The sequence below is a fragment of the Taeniopygia guttata genome, chromosome 4, assembly GCF_048771995.1.
Source record: "Taeniopygia guttata chromosome 4, bTaeGut7.mat, whole genome shotgun sequence".
NCBI classification, from domain to species: Eukaryota; Metazoa; Chordata; class Aves; order Passeriformes; family Estrildidae; genus Taeniopygia; species Taeniopygia guttata.
The window spans coordinates 65996703-66021356 of NC_133028.1; the positions used below are offsets into that span (position 1 = coordinate 65996703).

The 24654-nt window shown below is 38.6% G+C and overlaps 1 protein-coding gene across 10 annotated transcripts in view; it reads right to left on the reverse strand.

Moving 5' to 3' along the window:
* BLTP1 (bridge-like lipid transfer protein family member 1) overlaps positions 1-24654 on the reverse strand; it is an 86742-nt gene that overhangs the window by 12950 nt on the left and 49138 nt on the right. For 4 of the 10 annotated variants that reach the window (XM_072928780.1, XM_072928779.1, XM_041716004.2 and 1 more), the window contains exons 40-66: positions 23944-24184; positions 23176-23324; positions 22525-22744; positions 21734-21892; positions 20564-20739; positions 20297-20472; positions 18965-19671; positions 17589-17816; positions 17127-17220; positions 16091-16141; positions 13109-13315; positions 12759-12997; positions 11881-12125; positions 11250-11355; positions 9178-9275; positions 8902-9087; positions 8032-8200; positions 7324-7535; positions 6494-6692; positions 5833-5892; positions 4784-5010; positions 4119-4319; positions 3782-3912; positions 2799-2922; positions 2534-2643; positions 1750-1840; positions 1186-1248 (exon numbers count right to left, since the gene is read on the reverse strand). In XM_072928780.1, the coding sequence (XP_072784881.1) occupies positions 1186-1248; positions 1750-1840; positions 2534-2643; positions 2799-2922; positions 3782-3912; positions 4119-4319; positions 4784-5010; positions 5833-5892; positions 6494-6692; positions 7324-7535; positions 8032-8200; positions 8902-9087; positions 9178-9275; positions 11250-11355; positions 11881-12125; positions 12759-12997; positions 13109-13315; positions 16091-16141; positions 17127-17220; positions 17589-17816; positions 18965-19671; positions 20297-20472; positions 20564-20739; positions 21734-21892; positions 22525-22744; positions 23176-23324; positions 23944-24184 (4869 nt within the window). The remainder of the gene's footprint in view (positions 1-1185; positions 1249-1749; positions 1841-2533; positions 2644-2798; positions 2923-3781; positions 3913-4118; positions 4320-4783; positions 5011-5832; positions 5893-6493; positions 6693-7323; positions 7536-8031; positions 8201-8901; positions 9088-9177; positions 9276-11249; positions 11356-11880; positions 12126-12758; positions 12998-13108; positions 13316-16090; positions 16142-17126; positions 17221-17588; positions 17817-18964; positions 19672-20296; positions 20473-20563; positions 20740-21733; positions 21893-22524; positions 22745-23175; positions 23325-23943; positions 24185-24654) is intronic. The other 6 variants (XM_072928781.1, XM_072928778.1, XM_072928776.1 and 3 more) reach the window with 5 other exon arrangements.

Here is a 24654-nt window from a genome sequence, read left to right on the forward strand (position 1 = left end):
GCCCATGACTTGCAGGAAGCGTTAGTGAGGGCACGCAGGGCACTAGACAGAATGTACAGCACCGCCCCAGGCATCCTGGCCCAAGCACGGAATTGAATACCCTAAAGGAGCCTCCTGCTTCTCCCAGGAATCATGCCACAAGCCATTTCCCAACATTAAATTCTTAAAATGCCTGTGAAAAGCATCTGCAAGTGTTAAATACCAGCACTTCCTATGCAGTGTCACTGCAGAGCTACACAGTCTGCAAATTCAAATTAGAGCTCTGCTGAACAACTGGCATGTCAGGAAAATACATTTGATACTTCCAAGTAATTGATAATATTTTGCTATGCCAACGAAATCTAAACTAACTGGGCTTTTACATAACAACAGGCAGGGTAGCTTTTAAATGTGAACATATTTAAATCTGCAAAGCACATTCCCAGGTGTCATTTCCACCATTCTCTCAGAAACAGGAATTTATTTCCAGGGAGCATGAGGAGAGTTAGATGGGAGAAAAAGTCAATTAATGTCTCTTCTGTTTGTGTTTGTTTTTTTTTTTTTGTTCACTTGTTTAGTTTTGACTTTTCTGATTTGTTCTGAGTTTTGGGTTTGCTTGATTAATTTTTTTAAATAAAACACTATTTTTCCTAAACATGGTTTTGAAAGTAGTTAAAAAAAGTCCATTTGTTCTCAGGATATTGAGTTTTGGAACATTCCCTACTTGCTATTATTTGATAAATGTCTTATTCCACATTAAATACAAGAATTTTTACAGAAATAAGAGTGTGAGAAGATGTCCTCCCACCTGGTAATTATTTTGTACCAGTGTTGATTGCCCTCACATTGGAACACAACATAACAGGTGAAGGCACATACTAAAATCAGCCTCTAAAGCACATTTCAAGGCTAGACTTGGGCCACTTTACATCAGCCTAGCTCAGTCTTTAAGCAAAAAGCCAGTAATTCATTTTAGAAGAAGTTTTGAGTCTACATAAGGGTGTAGAAGCACTTTGAAAGCACTTTGATTATTGTTCATAAACCATAAATCATGTTCCTCTGCTTAGTTTACATATTTAAGTATTTTCAAGCTTGATATACATTCTGTTTAGCTGAGTGCAAAAGAGATGAAATATTGAAAAGCAGCTCCCTATGAGATAAATTAGTTCTCTGGCAAAGAATACTTGTTTTCCTGCTCAGAAATACCTGAAAATACCCTTCCCCTGGACAGCTGGATTGTTGTGCAATCCCCAAAGCTGTTTGATTCAACTTAATAGAAATAAAAAAAAATAGAAATTAAAATAATTACAATAATCTCAGCCATGCAAAATAAACATTTTAAACACGAGAAAACATGGTAAAAAAAAGGAAAAAACCCAAAACCAATTGAACAACCCATTTCCAACACTGAGAAGGATACACCTGTGCAGCTACAGCAAACTAATACCCATTTCCAAAACTCTAAATATATTCAAACACCAAAAAAACCTAGGTGATTATTTGTACACCTCCGACAAAAATTCCAAGAAAATTACTACTGTGTGAGCCTAAGAAACAAATCAAGCCATTTTAAAATATTTTTCTTTCATGAGTCAATTAATTTCTGTGCAAAGAAGCCAAAATACATCTGTCTTCCTACCTTCCAAAAACGCCTCTGTAATTTGAGGCAAAGCAGACACAATTTGGGTTTGCCTGGATATAATTATTTAATGAACTGGTGACCAAATGGCAAAGGAAATTCAATTATATGGCATATAAAGTAATTCTTACAGAATCTTGTATGTTGAAGGTTACTCTTGGCCCAGGGGATGCAGCATCCACACGGATATCTGGGAGGTCTTCACTGTCTCCCAGTCGAGAGCTGCAAGCAAAAAAACCAAAACAGCTTCTTCAGTTTTACTACAGGATTTTAGGGTCATGCAAACATTTAACTACACAAATACAGGGTCACATTCATCATTTTGTTTTAGGGAAAAATATATAAAATCATAATTGAAGTGCTTGAGTACGTGAAAAGGAAGAAGGGGGAGAAGAAAAGAGAAAGAAGCTGCACAGGACTTGGCCAGAACTCTATCTCTACTAATGGTCTCTATGCAAGCTTTTCAATCCTGAGCCAACATGCAGAAATAACAGAAAAATAAGCTATTTGTAATCTGCCACATGGGACAATTATTCACACAGAAAAAAAGCATCTCCCTTTCTTCTCATTACAACAGCCCTTTTAAAAGGCAGATGATTGTCAATCAGGTGTAGAAAACAAGATTTTTACACTATGCGGTTTTTCCTTATATACATTTCTTCAATATGTTTTGAAAACAGGATTCTGTAGAACACCCCAAGTTGTAGAAGTGAAACCTTCTCAGAGGTTTCAGAAAAATGACAAAAAAATTCTTTTTAGAACATGCCTGCCTTGCAAAATGACTTCTTTCTATCCAGTTCCACCACAAGCAGCTGCTACCTGTGGTAAAAGGACTCTTCAAGGCCACAGTCCAATTTTTCCCCCATTTCATGTGCTGTTGTGGCTATCACAGACCCCAAATACCAAGAGGCTCACCTTGTTCTGTCCATTCTCTTCAGAGGTGGCCTCCCTGATGCTGAAATGCTCTTCGATCGGCTGTAGCTGGGTTTGTAGCTCAGACCCCACTTGTCTTTCAAGGAGGCAGCCTAAACCAGAAACAATATGGAAATGCAACAACTGAGAATACAGAGAAGAACTCTGGCATGCTAAAATGCTACTGTACATGGGAGTGTCAGCAAAGTAAAAGGGTTTTTGGGGCACAAGTGCTACAATACTCTCAAAATAGCCTAATCCCGCTCACCCTCATGCTGGATCTACGGAGCTTTTTGCGGACGTCCCTGCGGATGTCGTTCACAGCCACCGACTCCAGCTGCTGATAGCGTTGAATTTCTTGATTTATGGTCCCTTCACTTGCACCTAATTTCCTGGAGGTAAAGCATAGTTGAGTTACCTTACAGATATTATTTCCAGACTTCAAAAGCCTGTGTTTTAAGGATGCTTTCCCTGGGAATTACATAATTTTTTCTTTTGTCCCAATACTTATGACCAGCGCTAAATATAGCCACAGAAGTATGAAAAGAAACATTTAACCTAAATTCCTAATTTCAGATAAAATTTCCCTCTGAATGGTGACAGCAATTTCATTTTAAGTACAAATAGTAAAATATGTATCCTTTTTCATCATTTAACACATAACTACCAAACTCTGTATTCCCATCACAGACAGATCCTTTTATAGTAAGTCTGTCTTGGGGAAAAGGGGAGAAAAGCCCAAACAAGCCAAACAAATCATGTTTGCAAATACTATTAATAATATACACAGAATGTCAGATGAAATTAGTGAAATCTGAAATAAGTGTTTCTTAAGGGTTATCTCAAGTACAGTATAAGGAAGTTTTCATGTTTTATCTTGAAAACATCATGTACAAGATGAAAAAAGTCAATGGAAATATTTTTCTTCTTCTTCCTAAGCTTATTACAGTTTCAAAGTAATATATTTTGCTAAAGTAATCAGCATGATAATAAATCAAGATGGAAATATGATTTTGAATCAACAGGAGAATGATAATAAATCAGTCATTAAAATGCAGAGTTAGAAAAATACAGACTAATCTGACACTTATGGAACAACCCGAGAGATTTGAGAGAGTACTTGCACATATAGCCTTTGCTTTTGGAATCCAAAAGGACAATCTTTTATTTTGAAATAAAGGCAACGATTTCCACTTAACCCTAACAGTGACACAAGATGCATGATACAAACATAAAGTAAACCCTGCTTACTTGAGGTCATCAATGACTTTTGCTTGCTCATTGAGCTCTCTAATATCAACCAAACGCTTCATAAATTTCCTTCCTCGCTGTTCTCCAGTTTGGATACTGGAAGCTCCCTGCCGCCGGTGATCAATTATCTCCTGTTTAAAATGAACATCTCATTAATGTCCTCATGAAAAATTGGACATCAGTACATTTTGAACAACAGGCAAAGTCAATTTCACACCTTCAAATCTGGACTAGTGCATGCAAAAGAATCAATTCATGTCAATAGGCAGCTGATTGGATTTTTTCCAGTGATCCGAAGCCCATCATTCAGTTAGACACACTTGTAACTACTACATACATGTCCCCATGAGCAGGATCTGCCTGCTTTCATATGTGCTCTGCTAGGCTGGAGCAAATCCCGCTTCGCTGAGCCCAAGAGATATTCTACAGGAACAGAGTATCGGTGGGTTGTGGGGCTCAAACCCAGCAGGTGATTTACAATCCGCTGCCCAAATGTGAGCTTGCGTGCATCTCCACCCAAGGAACCTCCACCTGATTTCTGAACAACAAACAGGAACATTAGTGTGCTGGGAAAATGTTTCCTCTCTCAGCAGGCAAGAGACATTAAGGAAGAGATGTTAAAATGGTTTTGCAGAAAACTAAAAAGCAAGGTCAGCAGCATATTGAGTAGAATTTTTTTCATGTTAGCAACTTACTCTCCTGTGAAGAAAACCTAGAAGAAAGCCATGGCTTTTACAGTTCAAGTACCTGAGGTTAGGTGCTGTGTCCTCTCCATGTTTTCAAATCCAGATCATTATTTCCACACAACACCAGTAGAAATATGATCTGCAATTTGTTGCCTTTGAAATATGGAGTTAGAAAACACACATACAAACATTGCTGATTTGCAACAAGACTTGCATGAACTAAAAAGACTCACAAGCTGGACTCGAGATTAAGATCTTTCCATTTGACAGAAGACTTTCTCCAATTAGTAGCACTTATTTTGGTGGATTTACTTACTGCATGTATAGTGGGAGACATGGTGTCAACTTCGTCCTCATCTGAAAGGTCAGCTATGTTCACAGAGTTGAGGTCAGCAATGTCATCAATATCTTCCTCTCCTGTCAATGTTGTGAGGGTGTTGCCCAAAGCATTCAGTCTTTTCCCAATGTTTGGATCCATGTGGACATCAATACCACACATCTTCCACAACACATTTAGTGTCCAGGTTCCAGCACTACTACTTTCTGTGTTCAAAAAAAAAAATCGGGTTAAGCAGTTTTTCCTCTTTTAAATAATCCCCTATGGTGAATTATGTACCCATTTGCCAACTGCCCATTCTGAGAAAAACACATTTCACAACTGAAATGCTCGATGAAAATATTTCACAGTATTTCTTTAACAAAAGATACGATACAGGCAGACCTAATGAAAAGACATTTCCTTCAGAGTGAGTAAAGAGCATTTCAAGCTTCAGCTCATACAAATGCAGGGAAGTACACTATTCCAAAACAGAATTTCTAACAGCAAAAAACATAAAACATGTCTTTCTGCATGTACAAATGCTGACCTAGTAATTCAGGTCTTGATCAATGATGCTGGAAGATGTTATATGTGTTGTGTGCCTAGTGAATATCCTGTTTGCCCAGGATTTTTCTGAGTGCCACTTTTCAACATCAAAATACAGACCTTGCTCTAAGCATGTCAACACAAGATACTGGTTTTCTTCCTAGATGGAAGTATGACTAATACAGAGACTGACAGCTATTTCTGAAGCTCTGGAGAAGGTCCAGACTACTTAAGACTGGGCAGAGAAGAAATTTAGGAACAAGAAAAGCCTTTTCTGGAAGAGGAAAGAGAGGGATAGTAGTTCAGCATGCAAAACCTCAGCATGAGGAAGATTTAGCAATCCCTAGGACAGGAAGCAATGGGATGACATGACTGTTATGGCAACTGTTGCTGACTCTTCTCCAGCCAATTAAATTAAAACACAGTTAAAGGACTTAAATTTCATATTTTATGAATGCTTTTCAAATGTAGGACTTGATTTATCAAAACAAGCACATTACCTGCTGCAGCTTGGCCTGTTGTCCTAGAACACACTTCATAGGTACCATCTGGCACAACACCTACATGAAGCATACAAAGCAAGTACACTGATTAGGCAGCCAGTAAAAGCTGCTTTAGAGCAGCCCTTCCCAATCCCCCCACCCAGTCTCCTGCCTGCCATAATTAAAGAATGATAGGAGTTCTAGTTTTATTTCCCATTGAAGGACTTTTCTTATTTAGTAAAGTGAACCTACTTGGCAACATACCAAATTCTAAGTATGTATAATGCATAACTATATATATATGTATTGAATCAACTTTAAATTTCATAAAATTTTTAGAATTTTCATCATTATATATATATATAAATATTCCATACTAGACTTAAAATCTTCTTGGGATCTTATGAAATTGTTTAAGAGCAATGCATCTAACTCTTTCAACATCTCTCAGGCAGAGGTTAAATTATTACAATGATAGACAAAGCAGCAAAGTTTATTAATAAAGGAAAACAACAAAGAAATACAATCTTTTAGATCAATATTATTTTGCTTTCAAAAGGCCAAAGTCTTTTCTTTAAGTTTTTTGGGAAAGCTCAGCTGTTTTTCAGGTCAATGGGAAGGGCAAAAGTGGATTTATGTCTGAAATACTCTTGTCCAGTATGAAATCACCCATGCTTACATGCATTCATGACTAGATCTCCTCTTATTTCTGGTTTCCAGTCATCCCAACTTGTCTCAAAGCCATCAGCAAAGCGGATGCAGAAGTTTTTAAAATGACCTTTGCTAACTAAAGACTCTGAGGAGCAGGCTGTGATGAGTGTGCTTTCAATAGTCAGGACTAAAGCAGAGCCAGTGTCGAGGTCTGCAGAGTGGTTAGACTGGAAAATAAAATCACAGGGAAAATTTACTGGTCAGTGCAATGTCAAAGTGATATTGTACATTTACCAAATGCCATTTATCTTTCCCTATTAACTGACCCCCTGCTCATATCTCCTTGTATTTTTCCTTCTCTGCAGAGAGTTTCAAAAGCTTCACCTCTGCCCGTACAATGCCTTGCACTACTGTTTCCTAAATGTAACACCTACATTATAAATTTATTAGGGCAGCAGGAGTCAAGCTTGACCGGAAAAGGAACAAAAATCCATGTTTGATCAGGGGCTATAATCCATATGGCCCCATGACCACAGAACACAAGCCAAGGATCAATTATTTTCTCCAAGAAAGATTACTTGATTGAACAATGACAAAAAGTAGCTTTAATTTTATGTGATTTTTTTGGCGTTTATTTTGATGTGTACAATTATGTACAATTTTAAGTGTATAGAATGACTGATTAATTTCTAGCTCTGCATATGAACATCTATAATTATGTTTCCCTGTAAAAAAGCCCACATATTTCCTTTTATAAACCATATCCCTACTGAAGCTCCTATCACTTGGTTCGTGTATTAGTACACCACATACAAACTGGTGTTTTAACAGACTTCCAATAGTCACGCTTTTGCTTACCTGGGGTGTGTTTGTGATGGGCAGGCAAATTCCTAAGTCATTGACAGTCAGCTGAAGGAACAGGGTCCCAAAGGCCTGTGCAGAGGTTTGCTGGATTCCAGGCAGCATATCCACCACTTCTTTCGTGGCCATATGAATATCTTTATGCAAAGCCATTCTCTGCTCATTCCAGTTGTCGTACGCCGCCTTGTAGTTCAGCCAGAATAGCACAGCTTAATGAGGAAACCAAAAATGCTTAATTGAAATCAACACCTTAAAAAAATTAATGTACATTCACTAAATAAATTATTTTTGTTCTCACTTTTTACAGCTCCTCCATTACTATAAGTCAGAGGCTATATAACAATGGACACACACATATTCAGGGTGCAGTGATCAGGCTCGTGCTTCAAAGATGGACAAACCTGATCACTTACCATCCAAGTTAATAAATTAAAATACAGAAAGTCCTGCTGTTCTCAGCATCATTCATCTGTGAGGATTTACAACAGCAGCTTCCTCCAAACCATCTGAAAACAAATCACCTCAACATGTGGAATTTTTGATGTTTGATGACAGATTCATCAATCTGTTGGCGTGGAGAAGATCTCCCAGATTTCTCAGCTACTTAACATGAAATATATTGAATCTTGAATAATCAAGCCTTTTGAGAAAAATATATCTCTTCCTCAGCATAAACACAAACTTGTAGCAATGTCTCTACAATACCTCTGTCAAAGGCCACGGGCTGGGCAAAAACAATGGGTCTGTTCAGAGTAATGAGTACAGCTTCCCTGTCTGATGAGCCACTGATTTCTTCTCGGAGAGCATTTCTTAATCCAATTCTTGTCTTGAAATAGGCAACTTGATGGAAGTCTGATCCAGCTTCTTCATAAACCTTAAAACGTTCCAAAAAATGGGAAGAGGGAGGGGTTTGCAGCAGGGGAGAGTTCAGGGATGGGGATGGGAAGAAAAAAAACCCCTCAAATTACTGCATTTGAGAAAATATAAAATTAAAACAACAAGTTGTGTCCTTTCCTCTTTGTCTGCTCTAGCCAAAGGCCCTCTGAGGATCTTCAGGATTCTTGCATTAAGTTCTGATCACAGCCTTATTTTCTTTATCATAAGGTGTTAACTACTGTAGCTATTTATATATCCTGATCCTCTATTGTGACAGTTGATTTATAGGTCCTAAGATTTCTATTTGTTTGTTTCTCGGCATCATAAAACATTTTTATATCCTAGAACGAGTGATTCCAGGTAACAGCAGGTTTAAGGGTACAAGAGGTACAACTGTCAAACCAAGACAGACAAACTAGGTCAAAATGTAGGTCTAATGAAGTTTGGATCGCCTCTGATCTTATTATTTCATTCAAATATTCTAAAAAAATTATATTTCTATCAACGAAAGTTCTGAGTTTGACTCACTAGAAAGGCTATTAGTGTTCTAAAAGGCTAAGAAACTCCAAGATATTAATAATATGGGGGAAAAAAACAAAACAAAAAACCAGCACTGTGCAACAATCTCTTGGCTTGATTATGTAATTTTTTAATCACATATTATTAAGAACATTACATACAAATATTTTGAGCACTAACCTGATGTTTAACAATCTGTCCCAGTGCCAGATTCAAATCCACCTGGCATTTTCCAAACAGTTTGAGGTAGCTGCTACTTCCAGGCATCGCTTTGGTTTGCAGTCTGTTGGAGAGCTCAAGTTCTATCAACCCTGTTTCAAACCTCACAGCACGCATCGAGGGAGTTGTAGCTGTCACCTGAATTCCCTGATGGATAAGGAGTTATGAGCATCTGGTTCAGAGACATGATGAGAAAGGAAAAAAAATCCCACCACTGTTTTGTCATTATAAGATTACCTTAAACTGAAGGCTCAATGAGTAAAGAAGAATTTTTGGTTTATCTCCATCTGTTGTACCATCATGTTCATTCCAAAGAGGTATTGGCTGCTCCCCTCCTGTATGCATTAAACATGCACTGTCACAGTTTTATCAAAGAGAACATTTTAAAACCAATACATATAAAGAGTATAAAGAGGTGACCATGAATTAAGTCTCATTTTAAACAGTGACCAGTTGAAAATTTATAAAAACAAGTGAGGATTGGAGACATCAGTGCAGATTCATCTTCTGACATATAATTAATACCTCTCCACTAAGAATGAAGGAACAGAGGCATGCTCCTCCCTCCTGGAAAGTTTTCCACAGTAAGTCTCAAAGCCTGAAAGGAGTAACACCTGCTTTAAAAAAGATGTTTTTTTGTCCCCGGCACCAATGTATCACCTACTTATCTGATTATACAAATTTAACACTTGACCAAATACTACACAAATTCCATGAAAATGAGGAATTGAGATTATATCAGTATTTTCCCATGAAAGGAGGAAAGAGTATTCTGCAAGTATTTTATCTTTGGGTTTACTTCCTCATCCTGGCACGAGTCATTGCAAGTTATGTACCCTTGAAGAAGCAATCCTGGATTAAATTCTTAATATTTATCTACATTCAAATTTGGTTTATAGGAAGGCCTTGCTGGTGGAAAAGGCCAAGCCATTAATTCTCTCCAATTATGCCAATTGATCTAATTACAGTTACTTGGTGGTAAGGACAAGCAGTTGAATCACAGATTCATAAAACCCCCAACAACAATAAATTTTTATCATTCCATTTTGTATCTGGATCATTTTCTTTTAATCAACACTGCCTTCAATTTCCAGATGCAATTATTATGGACTGCTCTGTTCATTAACTAGCTCTCAGTCTGTGCAACTTCACCTTCAGTAATGGGTGCTCACACAGTTTTTATATAAGGATAATATGCAAACAATACTTTAGTGCAACACAAACAGTAATTAGAAAAAGTACTGCAGCACATCACACTAATCGGTTTTTTCAAGCCATTTAAAAAATTACTCTGCTTCAAGCCAGAGGGACCGAGCCAATTTTTTTCCCTATTGTTCTGCACTGAGCATCCAGACCCACGGATTTCTGACCTGACCGTGTCCCTGCTGAACTACCCCAATACAGAAGGCAACAGTCACATTTCAAAAATCATCAGGCTGCTATGTGCAATAAAATTTACAGTCTAGAAAAGCAGAGAACCAGCACTGGTAATAAATCCTCACACAAAAATGCAGGAGAAATTGAAAGGCAGAGTCTAAGAAATGCTGTAAAAGCTAATACAGGTTTCCTGGTTCAGCACTGTATGCTCCTCCACAAAAAAAATGTTCTAACAGAATATAATGACAGCTGTCAGAAGATTTATTCTTTCCCTAAGCATTTCCTTATTACCCAATACTAATATATTTTGGCTGGAACAAATATCAGGTGTTTCTTGTTAGCCTTCAGGGAATTTGGCATTTTCCATTTTCTCCACTGCATTTTCTAACTGCCTCAAGGGCATGTCATGTGGACCTGCACCATTCTTTTATTGCATTTGTATACCTGAAGATCTATATATACACACACAGAGGGACATGAAAGGAGGTAGATGTACACACAGACATTCTTTTTACTTAGTTACCACTTTTTATTCTTTCTTTCCTCATGATGTTTCCAGCTATTGATGAATCTTACTAAACTATAAATTAGCCTTTTAGGATAACTAAAAATAACGTTCAAATCAAACAAAGTGAGTACACAAAGTAACCCAGCCAAGGGCACACCATGGAGAGACAGAGAGGCTGATGTCCAGAATGCCAAACAATCCTACTTCCCAATAAAACTCCTGCTTATGATAGACTTAGAATAATTTCCAGAGCCTCTGTTATCATTTCCAAATCCAGTTCTGCTTCCTGCTGCTGTTTGCAGTGCTAGAGGTGAAAGGAGGGTGTCTGTGAAATTAATGAGCTGATCCTGAGAGCTACATAACGGTTGCCATCAAACAAGGTTTGAGGATCTCAGTTAAAGCAGCTTTTAAGTGTTCCACTTACCTGAAACCTTCTGTATGACCTCATTTACTTCCTTCATGAACACTTTTTGCACAAATACTAAATGGTTTAAAAGGTCAGTTGTGAGATTATGTTCAAAGGAGCCAACCTGTGAAAACAGAACATTTGAGAACAAACCTTAGTTTTAAAAACAGTGGATTGTTAGGTTGGTTTTTTTTTTTTTTTTTAGCTGCAAACATCAGTATTCTCAATTACAAATATGCCAGACTATTTTTCTGACTAAGAAATTAGTTAGTAGGAATGCCCTGCTTTTCCCCAGCAGGTGTTTCTTTTAAGCAACATCCCTTTTCTCTCTGGGAAAATTAACTATGGAAATTGGCACACAAGCAGAACTTATGAATAGAACACTCTGTGTCAAGCAGAAAATTTTACATCATTAAAGTTCTATGTCATATCATTATTCCACTTATGGAGCTCCCTAGTCACAAAAAAAACCCAGGAAACAGCTATAAAACAATAAAACAGTCTTCCAGTTTTTCAGTATTTGGATTCAACCTGTAAACCTGAGAGTTCTGTAGGAGACAGATGGTTTAAAAAATGTGAAGATGCACAGACAGAACTGTAACAGCAAGGAAATAAGTTATCAAAGATGCCTGCAGCCTTCAAGACCTACCTCAGCCACACAGCGCAGGTAGTTGCCCTGCAGGTAGTAGCCTTGCTTGGCAGGGAGCTCATCGATGCTCCAGATCTGGTCAGAGTAAGTGTCATGCTCTTCCATGACATATTTCCCTGACATGGTGACAGGAGGCAGGTTGAGACTGGCCGAAGGAGGAATGGTTGACATGTCAGTGGCAGAAACTTTTGAAGTGAAGCGCAGTCTGTGGTTTGGAAGCTCAAAATTAAATCTGGTTTGGGCACCTGTAAAATGAACGCAAGGAAAGAAAAGGTATGAACTGGTGAAATAATCTCTTATTTATCCTTAAATTCAAGAACAGTTTTGGAACAATAGAAAAAAAATTAAAAACATTTAAAAAAATTTAAAAGTTAAAATGTTTAAAACGTTACTGAAGTTTACAGACCCAAAGAACTATAAATATCCTCCCACATGACTCAGGGTTGTCTCAATTTCTAAAGAAAATGAAGACTCCACAGTAATAAGACTAAGGGGGAAGTCATACAAACCACCTCGTGAGAACTGAGGCCCTACAAGACTATTCTCAAATAACATTACAAATTAGAATTTAATTAAACAAAGATCACATAAACTTATTTTAGCAGTCAGAGAGAAACTTCTTGGGAGGATGCTATATATGAATGTATACATGTCTTCATGTGCTCTTGCACTCTGCCTCTGGGAACTGTGTAACAACCACAGTGAAATTCTCTATATGGGCCCACACATCGTGGAAGCCCATGTTAAAAAAACAAAGTTAATGTCAACAGATACAAAGGTCTAGCTATAACTCAATAGAAACATCGAGTGCTTTTGGATGCTTATAGGGAGGCCAAACTAAAAGCAGTAATGTTTTTAAAGCTCCAGAGAACTGTCACCTGTCATTCCATGACTCCTCATTCTTCCCATCTTGTATTCTGCCTTCAGGGAGGGCAGGAGCGCTGCTCCGATGGCAATCCCATCTATCATGGCACTGAACTTCAGCACTATGGGCTTCTTTTCCAAGCCTTCTGGCAGCTGTGGGAACTCATTTGTTTCAACCGGTGTTTGATTGATGCTCGTTGGAGTCTTCTCAGAGGGTAGAGGAGTGGCCACATCTTCTTTGGCTGGCTGGGGCCTGTGGACCAAGACAAAGAGCAGGAAACCCTTCCTGTTAATCCGCCTGGCTGTCCCACAGACACCTGAGGTGACATAATCCTGGCAAGGGGAGGGATTTGGGAGCACTCACGCGGTGGAGGGCTGCCGGATGAGGTCGGAGATCTGCTTGGAGAGCTGGTGGGAGCTGCGCACCATCATGCTGTGCAGCGTGGCCGGGTGCTGCGGGATGTTGATGCTGATGGCCCCCACCTTCACCACGGCCGCGTTGTTGGTTTTCAGCCCCCGCTGGGCGCTGTACAGGGCCTGGGATTTGGCAATGCTGCACTTCACCACAGTTCTGACAGCAAAAGGGAACAGCAGTCATTTGCACAACTTTCCCAGTTTTATCTTACACCGAGTTTTTAAGTGTTAGCTGAATTTAAAGTAATACTGTTTGGCAACTACACCCACATTCCTTTTTCTTTCACTTTACACACAGATGCACTACATGCCACAAACAACTATGCTACACTTAAGGGAACTACACATCATGCATGGCAAAAATATCTGTTCAAAACTGCTATTATTGCCTAAAGTAAGGTCATTTCAGTGCATACACATCAGGCTGCACAGAGACAGACTAATTTGCACACACAGAAACAAAAAAAGATCCTTCCATTTAAACTCCTGTTCAGGAATAATCTTGAATCATCCTTTTGGTAAAAAGTCAAATCTGAGATTTGCATCCAAATAGGTCGTTGGAGGAAATACTTAACAAAGCACGTGATAGATGAATTTGTGAATTAATACTGATGTTTAATTCAAACATATTATTCCAAAATACATAATCAAAACTTAATTTTAATGTTGAGGAGGCTATGGTTCACAATGGTTACCCCAAGAAAAATATAACTGCACTAAGCTGACAGATGTTGATGTTATAACAGAATTTTGGCATAGCAGAATTCATTAAACTCCTATAAAAATATATTGGGGTAACACATTAATGTTTCTATGGTCAATTCCTGGAGGGTTACCCAATGGAAGTATATTATGCAGCCAACATAGAATTACAGCCTCAAAGAGAAGGACATGTAGTTGTCAAGGTGCAATACATAGAAAAATAGACATCAAAATTGCAACATTCAGTGCAAGTTTCTCAAATATTGTATTTCAAGTGGTAAAACACTTTTTGTATCATATTTAAATTGTTTATAGACAGTTTGGTCTCATGGTGGAAGACACATTCTCTGAACTCTACTCTCAAGTAATGTTTCTTCTTAGTCTTATGCTACAATATCAGCAAGGCCAAAGCAACCCAGATGTGGAAATACAAACCAAAAAAAAAGACATCACCCTTCTGATTATATTTCTTATAATCAAGAAAAACACAACACTGTAAGGCATCCACTGGCCTATTGACAGCAAATTAATTGACTGAAGTTCAAAGAACAGTCTCAGATTTTCACAGCTATGCAGGAAATGCAAATAATCTCAAGCAGTTCAGAATTTATATTTTAGGGTGGACTGTCAAGTAGAAATTATTTCAAAATACGTAATGAAGGAGGAAACAATTCACAACAATTTTCATAAAAACATTATACAAATAAACATTACTTAAGAAAAAGTCAGAATTGTTTATTCCACCTCTTTAAAAGAAAAGCATAATTATTTATCTTGAAGTTTGCTCATTTCCTACTTTCTTTCTGCTACCATTCTGACTGAACTGTTGTGAAGCCAATCAAGAACACATTTCCATTTAGAACACAAAATACTACTGCATTCAAACCATAATAAACATTTCCTTTATTAAAAAATGTATTAGACCAGTATAGCTGTTGCAGGAGAAAAAAACCTCAGCAAAATTAACTGTGCTTTTCTCCATATTTCATGCAACAAATTAATTCCACTGCTGCTTGCCTACAAAAAACCTACTTCCATGACAAGAATGAAATGTGGAACAACTGTCTGGCTGTCCATTTATTACTAAAGATCTGCAGCTGGCTTACCTACAGTGATATGCCTGTAACACATCTGGTTGTATCATTAAAATCATTAATCATTATTTAAGTTATATTCCAGTAATATTTCCAGAAAGAATTCTATATTCTCAATGACATAAATGATCACTCTCCAGACAAATTTGTGATAAAAAGTCTTTGTCCCACTACAAAACTGACTACAAGGCCAGTACTCAACAGATTTTTGGGAATGCTGTAACAAGCATGTGGGAGGAATAAAAGTCAGCAGGAGGCTTGTAACACACAGGAACTACCGCACTGAGTCAGCTGGGAATTCAGGCAGCAGCAGATACCTGAGGTTTAAGTAAAGGGATCCTTCCCTTAATTCCAGCCATAAGGAATTTACTTTCTAAACCAGAGGCTGTATTGTATTCATGACTCACCACGAGACCTATCCAACATGGATTTATCCAATTTTTTAATCATTTCTACTCTTGTTGACCACATCATATGACAGCCAATTCAACAACTCAGTGATGCACTGGTTTAATGCTGCTATCAGACAAAAAGGAACACAAATCCCAGTATTTTCCCTACATCACTTGCAGTTTTCCAGTCCATCACCTCTCCTTCCAGACATTTTGAAGTTAATCCTGTATTACCACAACACTGAATAAACAGACACAGAGACGAGACCTGCACCCACACACACAGATCTTCAGCATGCCTGGGAGTTAAACCAGCACACAGAGAAATGAAGACAAAAAGAAATGGCCTTGTTCATGATGACACCACAACTGTAACTCCACGCACAGCAGTTCCAAAGCAAATCTCACCTCTGTGTTCCCTTACATTTATCAACAGTATTTCAGGTCATTAAAAGAAGCAGATCTAAAGAACTTAAGGGTCAGTGAAACCATTCTAACATTACATTAGTGAGTGCAGTGTAATAGCAGTCCCTGAAACTATATTGCTAAGACTGACCAGGGCTTTTTTTTTAGGCAGATATTTAGAAGGCTTAATTTAAAAAAAGCTTATCTAGGTAATACTAGATGGTGAACCAAGACGTATTCAAGAAACATCTGCCTCCACAATCACACACAGTAGGAAAGCAGCCATTATCTACACAACACAGAGTTAATTGCAAGACTATTAAACATAATATGACATACAGAAACTCTTGTTTGGCTGTGCTTGTAGGAGATGTAGGAAAATCCTCCAGTCTACAGATGAAGATTGAAGAGAAAGCAAGAAAAACAAAAACAAAGCAAATAAAGAGTAAACAGTCATGCAAAATTAGTCAGTTAATTACTTGTAACCCACAATATGACATTTATTTTCAAAATTACCAAGGTGAAGGTTTTGGTTTTGCTCATGTTTGTTCTTTGATCTTGTTGTTTCATTTAAGATTTATCATTATTTCCACCCTTTCCTTTTGTACCCTCCCTATATGTAAAACAAACAGTGAAGAGCTTTAGTCACTTTCAGAAACCCTTCATGACTGTGAGATTGGAACTTTTATTTATCCCTCTGAAACAAACTTACTGGAAGCAATTTAGCTGAGGAAATTATAAAATTTTGTGTTTTCATTTCTATGTAGTATCCTCCAAACTACCCAGGAATTAAAAGGAGATAGAAAATCAAGTGACATTGTTTAGCCCCTTTATACAAGAGTCCTGTTCTAAGACCAGTACACATACTGAGGGTTACCCAGCTAACACCCAGATTGTGTGAGGGTGATCTGTGCTATGGTTCAGCTCATTCTGCAACTCAAACAGAAAGAGACACAGCTGGGAACAAATTAAAATAATGCATGGCCTTTTTGAGTCTATGAACCTGGCAGAAATAAAAAAGCCAGAACAATGTGAATGCTGAGCAAGTGATTAATGGTGTTCATACACAAGAAGTGGCTGTCTTCCCTCCCCTGCTTGTTGTGTCAATTATATAAAAGCTGGAGAAGGGATATTAGAACTGTAAAACTAACATGAGAGAACATAGAATGATGCATCATGAGAGTTGAAAAATATATCTATTAAAGAAACACTATAGCTCTTAAACAGGAATAATTAGGAATAATTATTCCCTACAAATCTCATATGGTTTGAGCCTACAAGTTCCAAAAAGCAATTAGAAGCATAAGAGAAAGAATACAACTCATACCACTTCTGTGAACTTGAACAATTTAAAATTGTGAGACTTCCTACTTACTGGATATTTGGGGTAATTCCTTCCAACAGGACGATATTGACACCTCCTATGTGAGCAGTGGCACATGTCTCAGTCATCTTTTGGTGTAGCACATCTTTAAGAAAAAACAAAGTATTTAACAGCATTTCAGTCAGTACAATACTTCAGGTCTGCTTATTGCTTTTAAAAGTATTGCAGCAGGAAAATAATCGAAAAAATCACAGCTTCAGCAGTCACGGTAAGTGATGCCAACTATAAAACGTAGCAAGAAGAAAGCTTTTGAAAATAAGTGACTGTCTTCTAAGATAATTTCCACCATGGCACTTTCTGAAAAGCTTGAATTCTTTCCTAATCCTCCAGCATCCTAGCAATAATTATTTGCAAGCACTTGTTCAATATTATATTACACACACACATACTGCACACGCACATGTAAAGCTGCCAGGGAATTGAATTACAGAGAATGCTGTTAGCTCATCCCACCTTTCATTTTCTCTTTCAGGGTGAAGCTGCCATGGATTCTCTTCAGCTCAGACTCCATGGTGAGGCCGCCAATGTCAGCTTCCAGGTGGGTCCTGTTCACCATCCCTATCCCAAAGACGATGAGGGTCACGTGCTGCGGCTCTGAGGTCACCAGGCTGCGCTTCCGCCCGTTGTCCTGCTCGTTCTCAAACACCACCCTGCAGGCAGGCTCAGTGGGGCTTCGTACACCTACAGAAACACCAGCAGTTATTCAAGGCTTTATTTGTAATCAATCCTTGGCATATCCCATTTATATTTGTCTTCCAAAGCGAGGATCACATATCTTTCATGTCAATAAACTCTTCAGGAAAATTATCTGTGCCTCGCTCACTCCACCTCAATACCATTGCAACTGAACCAAATCTAAGACACAATGAAGACACTAATGAGTGATGTGGTTTCATTATTATTCATAGATATGCTCTTATGAACCTTATATAAATATTTGTAATGATCTGATTTTATTGTTATACCAGAGAAATGCCCTAACAGTTTCCAATTGTCCTGTTTATTTTTGATCATTCCACAGGCAAAGGTTCTTATAATTCTGTTTCAGATGCACAAATTCTCCTTTTCAACATTCAGGAGGCTAAAAAAAAGGTAATAAAATTTACATTTTGTGCAGATATTGTAACTCTGTATATGATATTCTGTGCATGAAAGACACTGGTATCTGTTTAATACAAATTCTCATCTGACACTTTCTCAGTTTTTTGTCCTTAGTTAAAAGAAGTCCAAGGAAAATAGGGCCATAGAGCAACCATACCATCCCCTGCATATTCCCAGCAACAAAGAGAATTATGCTAAGTCAACTCAGATTTACTCTGCTGTGTTGAAATACAGCAGAAATAGCAATAATCACACCAGATCTCAAAGTTTTAGGTGAAAATACGGCCCAAACACTTGTAATCTTTGTGGGATTTGATCAAAACCATACTTCACCTTTCCTTCTCTCACAGCAAGATTCACAGATTTTTTATTTACTGTCATTCTCAAGGCAGAAATTAATTCCCTCAGGATGGCTTATGTACATTCTTGAATATTTTCACAATATGATAATATATAGCATTTCCAGTACCTCCTTGCAAACCAAACAGCACCTCAGGAGGAACAAACTCAATCCACACTATGTAATTAGTGAGAAAAGTTAAGCTTTCCTTTTGTACATCATCTTGATGAACTAATCAAAAGCTTACCTCCGTCCTCACCACTTGCCCCTCTGATCCAAGTTAGATGGGGTGGGCAACTCACAAAAGCCATCTAATGAGCAAGCTTTAGATACACCATTTAAGCAAAAGCACACATACTTGGTTATTTGGGTTCATGAACCACTTTACCTGTTGGCCCAAAAGTTTCAGAAGACTTTTCTAAGATGCCAGTTGGATCAGAAATGAGTGAATAGAAGTTCAGTAGCTTATACATATTTTGCCAGCACTCCGCGGAGGGCTCGCTCTGTTCCGACACAGTAATGGAGTCGGAGTCATCCATATGGATCGTCACGTGGTCAACCACATCTTTGGAGCCTTTCCTGGACACTTTGGAAGTCCTTCGCTCCGACCTCCCCAGGGAATTCTTGTTGCGAGACTCCTTCTTGTTGTTGTCGTTGTTTGCTCTCTTGTTCTTGGTGTTGTTCACCCTGGTGCCCCCGTTGAGGCTGCCCCGGGAGCTGCGGCTGAAATCCGAGGAGCGGAAGTCCCTGTGCTTGCGGGTTTTGAAGGTGGGAGTTGGGGAGGCAGAGCCAGCCGTGTACCTGCTCAGTTTGATGTCTGTCTGCGTGGCCTTGATGTCATCGATCATGGTGCTGAACTGGTGGATGAGCCGCACCAGGGCCATGTCCACGTGCTGGCTGATGGACTGGCAGGAAATGGTGAAGTTGCAGTGGAAGGTGTTGTAATAACGCTTGTTCAAGTCATGGAAGGAGAGGGCGTTGGTGGAGTTGTGAGGGGTGCACATGGATTTCTCCATCACCACAGCGCTAATGCTGAAAGTCTCCAACATCAAAGCTGGTTTGAATTCCAGAGGAGGAAGATTGACTGCTCCTTGCCTAAGAAAAAGAAAGGTACAAGTTAGTACTGTGCTGCTTTTTATGACAGTGAGAGTCAAATACATTTTTTTATACAGCTTACATCCAATTTACTGAACTCAGCCTTTTATTTCCCTTAGGATATCACCTTTTTACCACAGTTCTAAATATAATAAGATGAACTTTTACAGTTTCATACTGTGTGCTACTAACATAGAAATCATCCAGTTCCATGAAACCTAGCTTGGCATGCAATCATTCCATTATATCCTAAAGCTTTGCAAAAAATTGGTCTGGGGGAAGATTCAGCATTTTCACAAAAAGTCACATCATTATCATTTACAGGACTAATTACTAAACACCATTTCAGAGCCACTCAAATTCCCCCCCACTGTTATTTTTACCAGCTCTCCCCCTTCCCCAGTCTCCAATTTTCAAAAGTAGCTGAGATTCAAGCAGTTACAATTCCCAAACCATTCCACAGGAAAACTAAAAAAAAAATTTTAACAGGAAGACAAAATGAAAGATTAGAAGAATAAAGGGCTGCTCCTTATCCTATGAAAGTGCTTTGGAAATCAGTCACCACATGAAAAGCCTAATTTCTGTTCTTTAGCCAATACACATATTTTTAAGCTTCTCATCATACCTTCGGGCTCGCTTGCTCTTCCTCTCCTTTGCTGTGTCTGAATCAACAATATCTGCTCTGAGGCAGTCCAGAGTTCCTGAGAAAGAGAGGTACTCTCCAAAGTACATCCTGTAGCACAGGGGCATCGCATCCTGCGACTGAATTCCCGTGTAACTTAGCAAAGGTTTGAAAACAACCTACAAAATAAAACACACCAGTTTAGTTATTGAAGGCCTTGATTATTTCCACTCTCTTGCTCATTATTTGGTGATATGCAACCCCAGTTACCTGTGCATCTGCCAGCTGGACAGCAGGAAAGCCCTGGTTGCCCTCTTCCACTCCTGCAATGTCATCCTGGCTGGTGCTGTGCTGCGAGTGGGTGCCATCCAGGGTGTTCTGGTCACTGGACAGAACGGTGTTGAAGTCTGAAGCAGAGGGGATAGTAGGAAGATTGGGTGCCACACCTGGAAAATAAATACCCATGGAACACTAACACCACAGCAAATCTTACCACCACTGACTCGACTAATTCAGTGAGATTATTTATACAAACAAACAAGCCACAGTGGGGTCTGTAACCTCACAAAGGTGGCATTCAGGATAAAGAAAGAGCCTGATATTGCTGGAACAGGTAGAGATTGTCCAATCCAAATTTTGAAAGAGTCTTTCTGCAGAGAAACACATTCCAGTTTACAAAGGAGCCACAACAGTTCAGCAATATGTACAGCACGATGATGTTTGTAGGATCAGAATATTGGTTCAATATTAAAAACAAACTAAAACAACTTCTTATTGCCTAAGATTAATATAGCACAGTTGAAAGAGTGTTACCAGAAAAAAATATTCCACTATAGTGTAATAGAAAAAGAAATTAAGACACACATTGAAAAGTCTGAATGATGACAGGCCAGCAAGAAAAATAAATGAGCTGCAACAAATTGTTACATATCTGGTTCTTCAATACACCTACGATTTTCAAAAATATGTTTTCTTCTACATTCCTTTACACCAGTTAACCCATTCCTATTCAAAACACATGCTCATGTTTAGTCTCAAAATTGAGCTGAGAAAGAGCAAGGATTCCAATGCACAAATCACAAAATAAGCATATGCAAATAAGATCAAAAATAGCTAACAAACCCAAGGAACTCAGCAACAGAAGATGATTTTATGGCGTAACTTTTGGCAGCTACACATAAATTTGGCAGCTACACTGAGCTCCAAATGCAAGAAAAAGCTAAATTTTTGGAGGCAGGGTGAGGCAAAAGAAAACAACAGCTTTGCTTAAATCTCATCTTTTCATTTTCCAGGTTGCTGGGAAGCCCCACAATAATACTTTGAACCAATTAAGTCCTGTTGACCATAAAGCACTCTCTCAATTACTTTCAGTCAGAAAGTGGCAAACACAGGCACAACCAACCCAGAACCACCAGGAACTCAGCTACAAATCAGCAATACCTGTTGGAAGGCTGTTGTGCCCAGGCTTGATGGCTGGACTTTCCTGCACCACACTTCCCCTGTTGCCCACAGCATTGGACATCCAGTTATAGAAACTCACAGAGGAGGGCTCAGAGAGCAAAGGGTGCTCAGACAACATGTCTGTGGCCACGGTATTTCCTGTGCAGGTAAAGGAGAGACTTCAGCATTTCTCGCATCCAAGTCAGCAAAAACAAGGAACATGGCACTGTTTCACTACCAACACCTATAAACGATAAAAATAAGCCTAATTCTCTAAGTTTATTTCACTAAATTATGTGTCAAACAGCACTATGGGTGCTACTACACAAGTTACATGTGGCACTGATGGATGTTGCACTACACATGGTTTTGCATTTGCTCATCTATACCATTAATTAGAGGAAAGGAGTCATTAAGAAACCAAAATACCTTTTTTTCTGAACAATATTTCAGTCCCTGACAGCAAAGGAGAGAGGTTTTAGAGAAAATACAGTATCAAATACAGTATGCAATTGACATATAAAGAAAAACTGATAATAATACACTCTGAAAAATAATACAGAGCATGAACACTTCAATGTTTCAAGCTTCTAAAACACTTGTTGAAAAGACCATTACTAAAAACCTGCAATTTATCATATGCAAACTATGTCCGTGAAATATTAGTTTCAGGTCTCTTTTTGAGCAACTCACAAGGTCAAGAAAAAACAAATGCAAAATGGTTATTTCCTTATTCATTCAAAAAGACTAGGAAATTAGGCTACATCATACCTGTTTGTGCTACATCATACCTGTTCTTGTTAAAGAGCTACTTTTAACTGCAGTTGAACTTCTTTGAGGAGTCCCTTCCAAAAGATTGTGCAGGCTAGGAAAGCTCCCAGTGAGATAGCTGAGCAGACTTTCTTTCCTTGGGCTTTCCCTGACTCCCATTCCTGAGCGGCCAACGTGCACTGGTGAATCCGTAGCTGTATCTCCACTGGTGTAACTCAAGGAATGATATGGATGGATGCCCTGTGAGCAGAAAACAAAGAAATTAATCAAGTACTGTGGACACTGCAAAAACAAAGTAACATTTGGTATGAATATAAGCTTGGAACACAGTAATTTCAGTACAAGTTACTGGAGAGCTTTGCCAATCTTTGATTTTGTATCATGACAGTTAAATCCTTGTTTCTGTTGCCATAAATAAAAGATCAAAGGCTGTAAAGGTTAGGGCACATCCTTAAATGATGCACATGAAGTTAATTGGCAAGAAAAACAACAAAGAACAGACGAAGAATATAGACCAACTGCTGAAGCATCCCTTTTGTAAGGTCAGGAGCATACCTTCCAAGTACTATAGTTACTTTTTGCATGCATTTATTCATCTGCAGCTACAGGACTGCTTCTGAACAGGCCAGCTACAACCCTCTTTGCCCTGGTGCCCAGCCCTGTGCACTCACCTTGATTTTCAGCACAGAATCGCTGTGTGTGTGAGTCTTGGACAATTTCCTCATGATCTCAGCACCAGTGACAGGCCCAGAGGAGGCACTGGCAGGGGGAGGGCGATTGGCTGTTCCTTCCAGGAGCATTGTGTGCTCACTCACAGTAGCTGCACCCAAGCAAACAGTTGTCCTCATTTAGGTATAATTGGAGAACCAAGATTATCTATTATCAGGCACATTTATCTACAAGCAGCCATGAACTTCCCAGTGCTGGCACACACCTACACAGTGCTGTCTGATTTATAGACAAATAAGAACACCTTAGACAGGGGTGGGCTGGGTTTTGGTTAATCATCCAAGTGTATCTGCTTAATCAAAACAGATATTTGAGAGAAGGGGACAAAAAGTTCCATTATACTGTATGATTATTACATACAAGTTTCTCACACAAACATCTTGGCTCTCTTAAATCTGCTAACTGCTGCCTGGCTTTTAATTGAAAGGTAGCAAATAACTAAATTGATTTATTTTTTGCAGGAAAAAAACAAGACAAAAGATGTGAAGAAAGAGGTCTCCTGTTTTGTTTTTCCCTGAACAACTACTAATTATTGTAATACTATAATTATCATTGTTAGCAGCAGCTTCAGAATGAAGGTGATTTAAAAAAGTAGATTGATAATTATAAAAAGAAGATTATAATGTGTCAAGCATTAAAAGTAAAAAAGATAGACATGTCTGAGGGGAGCTGTTTGTCCCTATGAATTGTTAACGGTAACACGAAAATACCTGCGTCAAATTCAAACTCTGCTCCATCAGCACTCGTGTCACTCTGAAGGCCCCCTCCATTGTCCAATCCAAGGCCATCCTCATGCTCGTGGCAGGCATTTGGCTGCAGTTTCATTGGCTGGGTTGGTCTGTGCAAGCTGACTCCTTTAAAGGCTGGGGTGACCACAATGAACTTCATCCACTGCCTTGCTAAGGCAACCAGACCTTTCTTTAAGGTCACTAAGGCAGGAAGGCCATCACTCTTTAAATAAAAAAAAAAAATTAAAAATTCATATGACAGCATTTTGAAGTAAACTGGAGGAGACAAAAAGTCAAAGCTCTCTTAAATCTCTATATTTAAGAGGCTTATGACAAACATGCTGGCACCACAACACATCAAGCAAGAAGCCAAGGAGCTAAGAGATAAAAATTACAGCTTCATTGAACACCGTAAATACATTTAACTACATGACCTGAGGATCTAGCCCAAGGGGGCCAAAAATAAATAATGGGAAACAGGCTTGCTAAATATGAAGCTAAAAGCACTTGTGTAATTATCAGAGTCTGAACTATGGGCTAAGATTCATAGCAACTCTGTACAAACAGAACTGAAATTAAAAAGGTTGTTTTGACTATTGCTCATAAGAAGAATTTTAGGAATAGAAATTTGAGGCCAAATATAGAGATTGTTTTGATTACATCACTGAATTGTCCTAAAGAAAGCAAAAGCTT